Below are 13,372 nucleotides of genomic sequence, written 5' to 3' on the forward strand. Positions count from 1 at the left end.
TTCTATTGTTTGGCTGTGTCACAGTTTATTCATTCATCTGTTACTGAAATATTTCAGTTGTTTTCCAGTTTGTGGCTATAACAAAGTTGCTATGCACATTTGTGTACAAGTCTTTATGTTGACATATGCTTTCAATTTCTCTATGAGTAGAATGGCGGTGTCATATGGTAGGTGTATGTTTAACTTAAGAAACTGTCAGACTGTTTTCCAAAGTGTACCATTTTACATTCCCACTAGCAGTGTCTGAGAGTTCTAGTTGCTTCACATCCTGACCAACACTCAGTATGGTTAGTTTTTATATAGCACATCTATTATGTATGCAGTGGTATTTCATTATGGTTTTAGTTTGCATTTCCATTATTGAATTTTGAGAATTCTTCATATATTCTAGATACAAGTCCTTTATCAGATACATGATTTGAAAATATATTCTCCCATTCTATGGCTTGCCTTTTTGTTTTCATGAAAGTGTATGTGTGTATATATATACGTGTGTGTGTGTGTGTATATATATATACTTTTCATAAAATATATATATTTTTTGAGACAGGGTTTCATTCTGTAACCCAGGCTGGAGTGCAGTGGTGTGATCACAGCTCACTGTAGCTTCAGCCTCCTGGGCTCAGGTGATTCTCATGCCTTAGCCTCCTGAGTAGCTGGGACTACAGGCATGCACCACCACACCTGGCTAATTTGTTTGTTTGTTTGTTTGTTTTGAGACAGAGTCTGGCTCTGTTGCCCAGGCTGGAGTGCAGTGGCATGATCTCGGCTTGCCGCAACCTCTGCCTCCCTGGTTCAAGCGATTCTCCTGCCTCAGCCTCCCGAGTAGCTGGGATTACAGGTGCATGCCACCCCACTCGGCTAATTTTTGTATTTTTAATAGAGACGGGGTTTCATCATGTTGGCCAGACTGGTCTTGAACTCCTGACCTCAGGTGATCCACTCACTTTAGCCTCCCAAAGTGCTGGGATTACAGGCGTGAGCCACTGTGCCCAGCTATCTGGCTAATTTTTAAATTTTGTGTAGAGACAGGGTCTTCCTGTGTTGCCCAGGCAGGTCTCAAACTCCTGGCTGAGATCCTCCTGCCTCAGCCTCCCAAAGTGCTGGGATTACAGGTGTGAGCCACCATGACTGGCCAAGAAGTGTCTTTCAAAGAGCAGAGGGTCTTAATTTTGATGAAGTTTCATTTATCTTTTTTTAAAAATTCATTGTATGTTCTTCCAATGAATATTTTTGGTTGTTGCTGTTAATGGATTGTGTTCCTCGGGGTTATATCTAAGAAATCTTAACCTAAGTTCATAAAGATTTTCCCCTATTTTCTTCCAGAAGTTTCATAGTTTTAAGTGTTACATTTAGGTTTATGATCATTTATTTTATTTGACTTTTTTGAGACAGAGTTTCACTCTGCACCCAGGCTGGAGTGCAGTGGTGTAATCTCGGCTCACTGCAACCTCCACCTTCTGAGTTCAAGCAATTCTTCTGCCTTAGCCTCTCAAGTAATGGGGATTATAGGTGTGTGCCACCACACCCAGCTAATTTTTGTATTTTTAGTAGAGATGAGGTTTCACCATGTTGGCCAGGCTGGTCTCGAACTCCTGGCCTCAAGTGATCCACCTGCCTCGGCCTCCCAAAGTGCTGGGATTACAGGCGTGAGCCACCGCGGCCGGTCTAGATGTGTGATCATTTGAGTTAATTTTTGTTTGTGATATGAGTTACAGATCAAGGTTCTTTTCTTGCACACAGCCTCCACACAGTTGTTCCAGGGCGATTTGTGTTTACAAGTATTTGTATTATACTTGTACAGTATTGACATGGGTTCATGTTTCTTTTGAATAAGTACCTAGGAGTAGAATGGGAGCATCATGTGGTTGTGGGTCTACAGCAGGACTCCATATTCTGTTCTGTGAATCTGTGTGTCTTGATTCCAATACTGTACTGTGTTGATTACTATAGCTTTGTAAGTCTTGAAGATTTGTAGTCTGAGTGTTCCAACTTTGTTCTTATTTGAAGTTGTTTTGGCTATTTTAGGTTCTTTGCATTATAAAGTGGATTTTAGAGATATTGTAGCAGCTTCCACACAAAAATCTGCTGAGATTTTGATTGGAATTGCAATGGATTTATAGATGAATTTGGGGAGAGTTAACATTGTAACAGTACTGAGTCTTCTAAATCATGAACATGGTATATCTCTCTATTCTTTAGTATCTCTTAATGTTTTGGAGCTTCAGTTTGTAGATCTTACAAATCTTTTGTCAGATTTATCCCTAAATATTTCATATTTTTAATGTAATTATAAATGGTATTTTAAAAAGTTTTAAATTTCCAGTTGCTTATTGCTAGTATATGGAAATGCTGTTTTTTTTTTTTTTTTTTTTTTTTTGGTATACTGTATTATTACTTTCATTAACATTCCATTTACTAGAACTCAATCATATGGCCACCCCTACTGCAAGTTTGGCTGGGCAATGTTACCACCTAGTTATCTTTTCACCTTTATATGAGGCAAATTATTGTGGCAGAGTGGGTAGACTCACTGGTGGAAGATAATAAAAAATGTAATAGAAGCAAAACTATTCAAGTATTTGCAATTCAATAAAGGTGACCTTTTCAAAATGCTGGGATTAACTTGGAGTCGTAATTTAAAACAAAATCTTAGGAACTATGCAGACATGTTAAGTTTAAGATACATGTCAGGTTGGAGAGAGGCTTGGGCTAGAAATACAAATTTGGGAGTCATTTGCATATTAGACGGTGTTTAATATAGGGAATGGAATGAAATCACCAAAAGACAGAGTATAGCTAGAGAAGTCCATAGACTGAGCCCTGGGTACGTCCAGGTTCAGGAACTTAGCAGATGAAAACAAAGGAGCCTGAGACAAAGTCACCCGTGAGTTGGAAGAAAAATCAGTGTGAGAAGTCAAGTGGAGAAAATTCTTCAAGAAGGAGGAAGTGACCCTTGTGCCAATAAGGTGCACATAAGATGAGAACTGATCATTCAGTTTAAAATGTGGAAGTCATGGGGGACCCTGACGAGCAGTTTCTGGGAGTCAGGCAGATAAAAGCCTGATTTAAAGGGATTTCAGAGAAATGGAAGGAAAAGAATTGGAAACAGCAAGTACAGATAACTTTTAAGGAGTTTTGTGCCAAAGAGAAGCAGACAAACAAGGTGGTAGCTGGAGAGGGTTGTGTGTGATCAAGAGAGGATTTTGGACAAGTACAGTGGCTCACACCTGTAATCCCACCACTTTGGGAGGCTGAGGCAGGAGGATCACTTGAGCATAGGAGCTCAAGACCAGCCTGAGCAACGTAGTGAGACCTTGTCTCTACAAAAAAAAAAAAAAAAATTAGCTTGATGACATTCACCTGTAGTCCCATCTACCTGGGAGGGTGAGGTGGGAGTATCCTGAGCCCCTGTGATCCAGTCTGCAATGAACTACGATCATGGCACTGCACTCCAGCGCAGGCCACAGAGCAGACCCTGTCTCAAAAAAAAAAAAAAAAGATTTTTTTAAGATTAAAGAAATTACAAAATATGTGTATGCAGATAGGAATGCCATATATAGTAAAGAGAGAATAAGTTATGCAAAAGAGAGAGGGGAGAATTGTTGGACCTGTATCTTTGAATAGTAAGAGGGGAGGAATCTAGTCTCAACTGCTGGGGCCTTGCGAGAATGGACAGCTCATCCATCATAGCAGAAGGGAAGGCAGGGGATCATGGGCACGGTTGCAGGTTGATGGGGTGATCATGGCAGGCGATTCAGTTCTCATTTTACTGCTTCTGTTTTCTGAGTGCAATAGAAAGCAGGACCATCTGCTGCAGGTGAGTGTGGGGAAAAGGGATGAAATAGTCATCTAGGATGAATGACCAGAGAGAAATGTGTTACTATTGACTGACAACACTAAAGGCTCTCTTGAGGTTGGTAGTCATGAACTTAGAGTGAAATAGCTTAGTTTTTGTTTTCCTCTACCCATGTTTACCTGCATAAGTGCAGGCCCAGAGTAGGCAGTGTTGATTTATCCAGGGTTAGGTTTTGTCAGGCAACTTTGAGGAAGTGGGAGAGGGTAAAGGAGTGAATTGAAGCTGGTGTAAGAGGAAAGTGAGAACATGGGGTGATGAGGGTCAGCGAAAGGGTGGTAGAGTCAGCTCCAGATTGAAGAATTGTAAGGGTTGGGGGATAAGAGGGAATGAACTAAATAGTGAACTAATAATAGGTGGTGGTTCTAGGTGGGATTCTTGATTTGGGCTTGTAAGGGGGTGTCAGTCATGACCAAGTGAAAGCTGAGAGTGGAGGAGAGGAGGTCAGAGAACAAGAAGGCCAGGGTATCAGAAGGGTTATCTATGTGGATATTGAATTCGTGCTCAGAATCTGAAGACCTTTTCTATTATTTTCTAATGTCCTTTGTTGCTGTTGGACTATCTGATAAGGTTTAGGTTTCTTTCTTGGTCAGAGTTTTATATCTCTTCTTTCATGCTTTCTGTTTCTTAATCCATAGTGCTCTTTAAAATTTCTTTGGTATTATCTTTCATTCCTTCTATTGCATTTCTAATTTTAGCAATTATATTTCTATTTCCTGAGAGTTCTTTCTTCTGACTAATTATTTATGGCATTATTTTCTAGAAAAAAATTCTAGGTTTTGATAATTGCATGCTTTGTTATGATAATATAAATTTTAGTTTTTGATAATTGCATGCATTGTGTAATTTATGCATCAGAAAATAGTTCATATCGGCGCTCAGGTATTAACATTTTTACATAGAATTTTTTTTAGGTGAGGAAGTATATTGTGTTATGTAGTTAACTTTTAAATATCTTTTCACTTTAGGTCTCAAAAAATAAAGATGGAAAAGAACAAAGTGAAACTGTATCACTGTCCGAAGATGAAACATTCTCCTGGCCAGGTCCCAAAACAGTTACGTTGAAAAGAACATCTCAAGGCTTTGGTTTTACATTAAGACATTTTATTGTTTATCCCCCAGAGTCTGCAATTCAATTTTCATATAAGGTAAGAGAAATAGTTACAGCAACTTGAAAAAAAACCACAAGGCCATTCCTATCCCCTTCTAGTCTTCCTCTTACCCTTCCCTCTGGCCTTTTTTTCTGTCTTAAAAGAATCAAGCATTACATTTGAATTTTTATTATATTATTTTTCTCCTTTTAGGTATTTTCCCACCTTCAAGAACAAAACAAACTTTAGTCTTCTCTGAAAGATCATAGTGATTCTAAACTCCAAATCTATATTTTTTAAGGACTTCTAATTCCAGACTTCATTCTACTTTTCCTAATGTGTAACTGTTTATTATCTAGAAAGGTAGTGAGTTTTCTGGGCAGACTATGCAGAGGAAATGGTTCACTAAAATATTCTAGCAGTTATAGAAAATTAGTAGAATTAGAACAATACTTAACTTTCAGATATGTAATATGATGGCATGTTAGAATTTAAAAACACAGCTTCTCATCAGAATGAATTACATTGGCAGGCTTCAGTGGACAGTAACACAGCCTGAAAAGGACAGCCTGAAAAGGACAGCCTGAGATAATTATAAGTGCAGTTGACACACTGAGTACTTGCTCTGTGTTCCTTACCATTCGTTATGAGCGTTATCTTACTTTATCCATGCCAGAATCCTGTGGAGCAGGTGGTGTTATTAGCCCCATATAACAGATGTGGAAACTGATCTGGGTCATAAAACAGATAAGTAGTTGATCTGGGATTTGAATTTGACCAATATACATGCTTGATGCTGAACTATTACACAATAGTATAATGGAAATGATGGTATTCAGAAGAGTTATGAGACCCTAGCCAGGCCACTTCTTTTGACCTCTCGATTTCCATTTTCATTTGTAGGAATTGAACTAGGGTATTAGAAAGTCTTTTCTAATTCTAAATATCTATGAATCCAAAACTGTCTTTTAAAAAGTAGTGTCCATATTTGTATCTAGAGACCACAGTTTTAAATTATATTTTTGTTAAATATGTCTTTCTAGTAATGTCCTACAGGATATGCTTTTTTGAAGTACTGAATAGCTCTTTTTTTTCTTTTCTTTTTTTAAATTTTTTATATTTGGTTACTTTAACACTGAGATAACAGCAAACAACTGAATATCTTTTAAGGATTGTAAATAATTGCTACCTTTAGAATGAAATTTATCTGTTTGGGTTTTCTCAAATGTGTATAAAACAACTGGACTAGATCTCTTAAGAATCTAGCTGATATTAAAAAGTCTCAAATAGTGTTACTTATACATTAGGTCACATATGAGAGCACTTGATAATTACATTAGGATTGTGTAGTTTTTGTCTTTTTGTTTTTGTTTTGTTTTGAATGAGAGCTTTGGGTCATGATGGACATATAGGTAGTACAATTTTTTATAAGATAATTTTACCAAACTTATATAAACATGTATTATTATTATTGGAAAATATTTCTAGAAATCTTAGTAGCACAGTACAATAAACCCTCACTTAACATTGTCAGTAGATTTTTGGAAACTGCAACTTTATGTGAAACGTATTTAAGTGATAACTGATTTTATGTTGGCTAGAGTTTACTTGGCATATTTCTGGTCCAAAAAAAAAAATCACCAAACTTGTAAATAAAGACCAAAACACTTCCAGTATTAAACATTGAAGTAAATGTGAGGTGTTCATACACTTAAGAAAGCGTTATAAAAAGTCCAGAGTTGAGGGTGGCTGGAGCCTATCCCGGCAGCTCATGCAGCTCAGGGCATGAGGTGGGACCTAACCCTGGACAGGATGCTGTCCATCCCATTGCAGAGCACACACACAGCCGCGCTCATTCAGACCGGGACAACGTGGGCACACCTGTGAATTGAACAGGCACAGTTCTGGCATGTGGGAGGGAACCGTAGGACCTGGAGAGAACTCACACAGACGTGGGGAGAATGTGCAAACTTCACACAGACGGGGACCCAGTGGAGTGTTAATTTTTCTCGTGAACGTGACACCAAAACAACTTTGAATGAAATGATGCTATTCCAGGACATGCTTACGCTTGTTAACAGCATGGTCATTGGCATCAAAAGAGCCTGGTTTTGAGTTCCATTTCTGCCTCCTGTTAGATCTGTGACCTTGGATAAGTCAACTAACAGACAATAGTAGTACCTTCTTCACAGGCTGTGTGATGATTAAATGATACAATACTTGTAACACACAACATAGAAATTGACACTGTAATTGCTCAATAAATTTTAATTATTAATGCTATTATTTAATACAGATGTTCTTGCAAATAGGGCTCTGTCTCGTAAATTTTACATGGAAAATATATATTGAATCTTTTCCATTTTAATTACAAAATTTTATAAATTCATTTCAAACGAATTAAAAATTTTAATATATAGCTTTTAGAAAATGTGTAATTAATATAACAGTGTCCTTATTTTGTCACGTAGCTGGCAACCTCAGTCTCAGACCAGATCTTATAATCAGAAGAAGAAAAAAAAACACTGGGCAGCCAAAATAAAGGTCAAAAAATTATGTAATAAATTATCAGCCCTTCACCCAACGTCTGTTTTTCTAAGGTACATGGTAGCTCCAGGATGGTAGAGGCTCAGCAAATATTTGAAAACATGTATTTTTAGACTAGTTTTTAAAGGTTTTTTTTCTAATTTTCCAGCTAGAGGTAGATAACATGGCAGCAAGACAGCTTGGTAACATTGAAAGAGACCAAGTAGATAAACTTCAAAATTGAATACAAGAACTTAAATATGTGGCAATTTGGGGCCAATCCATTTATATAGACAGCTCTGGGTCCTGTAATATCCCTTAAAGGCACATTTAAGTATAGTACAGTGATGACCTGGCCTTTCCATCTGTCCAACTGCCTACTTTACAACTTCACTTGGATATCTCCATTAGAAATCTCGCACTCAGATGCCAAAAACTGAACTCCTGATGTCTTACCTCTAAATTGGCTTCACCCACATTCTGCTTATCTCTATTTGTGAAAACTCTATCTTTCCAGTAACAGGTACTTCCTATACTGTTATTGAAGATGGGCTGTACGTTTGCTTTTGAGCTTGCCAGTGGCTATAGAAAAGAAGAGAATATGATCATTAAGAATATTGTTAGTGAGATTGTAATTGGCACAATTTGGGGAGGTCGATTTGAATTAAATTGAGCCTTGCTGTGATTAACAAGAGTTTATAAATGTATACTCATATATGTATATATATATTTTCGTTTGTAGGATGAAGAAAATGGAAACAGAGGAGGTATGCGATAAACATTTTAATTTGTCTCTGAATGTTTTTCTACCTATTTCTTTCTGTTCTTTAAGTGATACTAAATGAGACGATATAATTTTTGGTGTTCAAATATATAATACTTCTTAGGTGTGAGAGTCATAGAATTAAATGTTTTTTACTGTGGACTTCAAAGTTTTATGAATTCCATTGTCTCATCTTAATTTGAACATGTAATGGTTTTGTTGTTCATTGTATGTGTTTTTGTGGAGGAATATATCATTATAATTCCAAGGAGAGCCCTTAAGATTTTTATTTCAATTAATAATCTTTATAAATGAGGTGATTATTTTAGGTAAGGAATGCTATGTGTTTTATCAATTAGGTTTATTGAGTCAAATATTGAAAAGAAGAGGGTTTGGGTTATTCTTGTAGTTAATGTTACTGTTGATTTAAACATTAATGAACGTAAAAGGACAATCAGGCTGGAGATAAAATTATTTCTTAATAACTGATTTTAAATCAACTTGAATGAGTTAAAATTCACACTCAACAAAATGCACCCATTAAAAACTTTTATTTCTAGATAATTTTAGACAACAAAGTTGCAAAAATAGTACAGAGAATTTTCATGTATCCTTTATTTTACTTTCACTAGTGTTAAAAACTTACAATACCATGGTGGGGGCAGGCACAGTGGCTCATGCCTATAATCCCAGCACTTTGGGAGGCTAAGGCGGGTGGATCACAAGGGCAGGAGATCGAGACCATCCTGGCTAACACAGTGAAAATCCTGTCTCTACTAAAAATACAAAATATTAGCCGGGTGTGGTGGCGGGTGCCTGTAATCCCAGCTACTTGGGAGGCTGAGGCAGGAGAATGGTGTGAACCCGCGAGGCAGAGCTTGCAGTGAGCCAAGATCGCTCCACTGCACTCCAGCCTGGGCAACAGAGCGAGACTCCGTCTCAAAAAACAAAACAAAACTTATAATACCATGGTACAATCAACAATACTAAGCAACTAGCATTGGTACAATACTACTATGTAAACTACAGACTTTATTTGGATGTCACCAGTTTTTCCGCTAGTATCCTTGCCCTCTTCCAGAATCCCATGTTGTATTCACTTGTTGTGTCCCTTTAGTCTTTCCTTGTATTTTATTACTAGTACTGATCAGTTATTTTTTAGAATGTCCTTCATTTTCAGTTTATCTGATGTTTTCTCCTTAGTTCAAGGTCATACATGTTTAGCAAGAATACCACATTTGCATCTATTTTAAGTGTATAGTTTGGTAAGTTTTGATGAATGTATAACCTGTGAAATCACTATCCCAATTAAGATGTGATACCAGAACAACCGTTCCATCATTCCATAAAGTTCCCTTGTGCTCCTTTTTTATTCTGCTGTCTTTAGACAATCGCTGATCTGATTTTTATCACTATATAGGTTAATTTTTGCCTCTTCTAGATTTTTTTTGTAAATGAAATAATACATCATGTACTCTTTTGTCAGGCATATTTTTGACCTTCACTGTATTATATGTATGGGTACTGATAGTACTACTGTTTTTTCGTTTATATGAATATACCACAAATTGTTTAACCACTCAACCTGTTGATGGAGCTTTGTAATAACCATTTGAGGTCTTGAAAAGGTTATGGGTTAAAATGAGAAGGAAATGGCCTTTTTTCTTTTTTTTTTTTTTTTGCACTATCAAAAGTAATCTGAGGGTGTAAGGCCAGGCAGGACTCTTCATAGTTGTCACTGGTACAAGATGAGCCACTCCTGCATTACCATCTGTCATGCACCAGGGTTAGGATGAATTCCAAATGCTACTTGGCATGGGTTAGAAATAAGCCTTAGTGGGGAAAGGGAAAACTCACAAAGCTGTCATCAGCAAGAGAAAAGAGGATGTAGGTACTCCATCTTCCCATCATCCTAAAGGCTGATGTGCTGATACCTGGACAACCTACTGGACACACAGCATCTAGAATTCGTGCCTCTTATCGGGGGGGAATATATTTCTAATAAATATAGAAAGACATTGTTATAAAACTTCATGCAGATCATTATGTGTCTGACGTAGTTTGCTGAAGCGAATGGATTTAGTTTTGTGCTTTGGCTAGGGAGAATAAACTTGAATATTTATAAGGGAAAACTAGGAGATCTATTATAGATTCAGCAGAAGGAGATTTGAAGAGGAATAATAGAGTGAGCCTAAAGGGTATAATCTGCTGGAGAAGATAACAGTTTGCCTATTTTAATTATTAATTTATGCTTAATTTCACTCAAAAAAGGGTTTATGGCCACATGAAGAAAGACCTTATTTATACCAAGATAAAATATAAGGTCAATTATGGTAAAAAATAAATTAAGTTGACATTCAGAAGATTTAGTACACATAAATTCATGCTTTAGAATCTATACTGTTATTATTATTACTATTATTTTTTGAGACAGTCTCACTCTGTTGACAGGCTGGAGTACAGTGGCATGATCTTGGCTCAATGCAACCTCCTCCTCCTGGGTTCAAGCGATTCTCCTGCCTCACCCCCCCGAGTAGTTGGGACTAAAAGCGCACGCCACCACTCCCAGCTAATTTTTGTATTTTTAGTAGAAACGGGGTTTCACCATGTTGGCCATGATGTTCTCTATCTCTTGACCTCATGATCCGCCCGCCTTGGCCTCCCAAAGTGCTGGGATTACAGGCGTGAGCCACTGCACCTGGCCGGTCCTATACTGTTATGGAAGATGGGCTGTAAGTTTGCTTTTGAGCTTGCCAGTGGCCATAGAAAAGATGAGAATATGGTCATTTAAGGATACACATTAAGAAAACAACATTTTGCACTGAGGTCTGAGACAGGTTTCTCCCTTAGAAAACAAAGAGTGATACAGTAGATGATATTTTCAACACCACTTCTTCCTATGGCTGTTTTTAAAGTGGTTCCTCAATGTAAGCTGACTGCAAACCCCAAGGTCTCATTCAGCTTAAAGCGCTTCTCATCTGGGGATGATATTGCTCCCTGGAGGTATATGGTAATGTACCCTCTTTATACACATCTTTATCACAATTGGGAGAGGGGGAGTGTATATTGGCATCTGGTGGATAGAGGCCAGAGGTGCTGTTGAAACAGTGCACAGGGCAGCCCCCCCACAACAAAGAATTATTTGGGTTGGGCACATTGGCTCACGCCTGTAACCCCAGCACTTTGGAAGGCTGAGGCGGGCGGATCACTTGAGGTCAGGAGTTTGAGACCAGCCTGGCCAGCATGTTGAAACCTCTTCTCTACTAAAAATAAAAAAATTAGCCAGGCGTGGGGGTGCACGCTTCTAATCCCAGCTACTCAGGAGGCTGAAACAGGAGAATCACTTGAACCTGGGAGGCGGAGGTTGCAGTGAGCCAAGATCGCACCACTGCACTGCAACATGGATGACAGAGCAAGACTCTGTCTCAAAATAATAATAGTTATTACCATTACCTGGTCCTGAGTATTAATAGTGCAAGGACAAGAAACCCTGGTTTAAAGTGATGGGCACCAAAGCATTGTGGTCCAAGTGTATAGGTCCCCATGAGTCTGGCTTGATCCAGTGACAACATTCAAACCGTTTAGAAGAATGGATATTCAAGGCTGCATATCCGGTGATCTTTTTTGATTATTATCCCTTACAACTGAACTTGAGATCTGAATTGAGTTACTGCTGTAGTTTGAGGTTAAATTATCTGGTTGCTCTACTGGCATTGTGTGATGTTGATTAAGGGGTAATCCTAAGTAAGAAAAGTTACATTGTAAGAAAATATAGAGTCAGTATAATAACTAGAAGATAAGATGGCTAAAAGAAAAAGTCCATACAGAATGTAAATACAGTCATCCCTTGATATACCCAGGGGATTGCTTCCAGTACTGCCCACACATATGTTAATCTGCACACACTCATGTCCTATAATAGACCCTGTGGAACCCATGTATTAGAGACAGAGCTTTCGCATCCTTGTGTTACTATGAATACCATATTTTTACTGAAAAAAGAAAAATCCACAGATCTTCAGAGCTCAAACCCATTGTTCAAGGGACAACTGTAATTGAAATATAGTAAAAGTTTACCATCAGAGGTCTAACAGATTGAGGGAGAAAATAATTATAAGTGAGGTTAACACAAAGGTAAATCAATAAGTTAGTTAAAAGACTAATAAGATAATTTTAAAAATCACAAAACTAAGGCTTTAAAATGAGAGAAATAGAAATTCAAGTACCTTACCTCTTCTGAATCAAAGTTCAACAAAGTTGGATATTTATTAAGTCCAGAAGATCTGTAGTTTTCTTCCTAAGCAAAGAAGAATATGGAAAGGTATGACAGTATTTGGAGAAAGTGATTTATAATATAATTGTAATATGTTTGGAAGAACTGCTTGATTTTGGGGAGTGGGTTGAGAGAGTGGTGGAAATTAGCACATGACTGATAATCTATTTCAGGCATCATAATACATATTTTTATCGTCTTTAATCCTCACTTTAACTCTAAGGGATGAGATAATATTCCTATTTTGTAGATGAGGGAACTGAGGCTGAGAAATAGCTTGCCCACAGTCATACTGCTAGTAAGTGATAGTAACTGGATTTCCAAATCAGTTGTATCTAACTCTTAGGTCCATCTTATAATTCTGCCCTCTTACTTCTGTTAACATCTTTTTAAGTCCCTTCCTCATTTCTTTAATTTTATTTTAAAAATAATGTCTTAAAAAGGGTATGACTTATGTAGTGTTAAGAATTAGAAGATAAATATAGGGTATGTTTAGTATGTTATGAAATTAATTCTGTGAATCCTGCATGGAGAAAGGTCAAGGAGATCCCAAGTTTAGAGGCTGTGAACACTTTGCAGGAGCAACCATCACTTGTTACTCAGTTTCAGTACTTGGCTAGCAGTGGACCTGCAAAGCTTAATGAGGTTATGGAGTCCTAGTGCTCCACCTACCTGATTGCACCTTTGTTTTCCAAGTGTGAGTTTGCTCTTGGCATCCCAATTGATAGTTGAGGTCACAGGCAATTTCACAAAGGCCTGTTTAGCCCTAAGTATAATAGTCATGATACCATTGCAAATAACCTGATCAACAATTACACCATATTGTATGTGAGACAAATTTCTTCTAACTTCTAGACAGTTAT

At 37.6% G+C, this 13,372-nt stretch overlaps 1 protein-coding gene across 9 annotated transcripts in view; it reads left to right on the forward strand.

The window, feature by feature from the left end:
- ARHGAP21 (Rho GTPase activating protein 21) overlaps positions 1-13,372 on the forward strand; it is a 138,079-nt gene that overhangs the window by 49,219 nt on the left and 75,488 nt on the right. For all 9 annotated transcript variants that reach the window (XR_004026809.1, XR_004026810.1, XM_030799012.1 and 6 more), the window contains 2 exons: positions 4,825-5,004; positions 8,216-8,240. Coding sequence is in view for 7 of the 9 variants with exons in the window: in XM_030799012.1 (XP_030654872.1) it covers positions 4,825-5,004; positions 8,216-8,240 (205 nt within the window). In the remaining 2 variants the exon portion in view is untranslated. The remainder of the gene's footprint in view (positions 1-4,824; positions 5,005-8,215; positions 8,241-13,372) is intronic.

Source organism: Nomascus leucogenys, chromosome 18 (assembly GCF_006542625.1).
Source record: "Nomascus leucogenys isolate Asia chromosome 18, Asia_NLE_v1, whole genome shotgun sequence".
Taxonomy (NCBI): Eukaryota; Metazoa; Chordata; class Mammalia; order Primates; family Hylobatidae; genus Nomascus; species Nomascus leucogenys.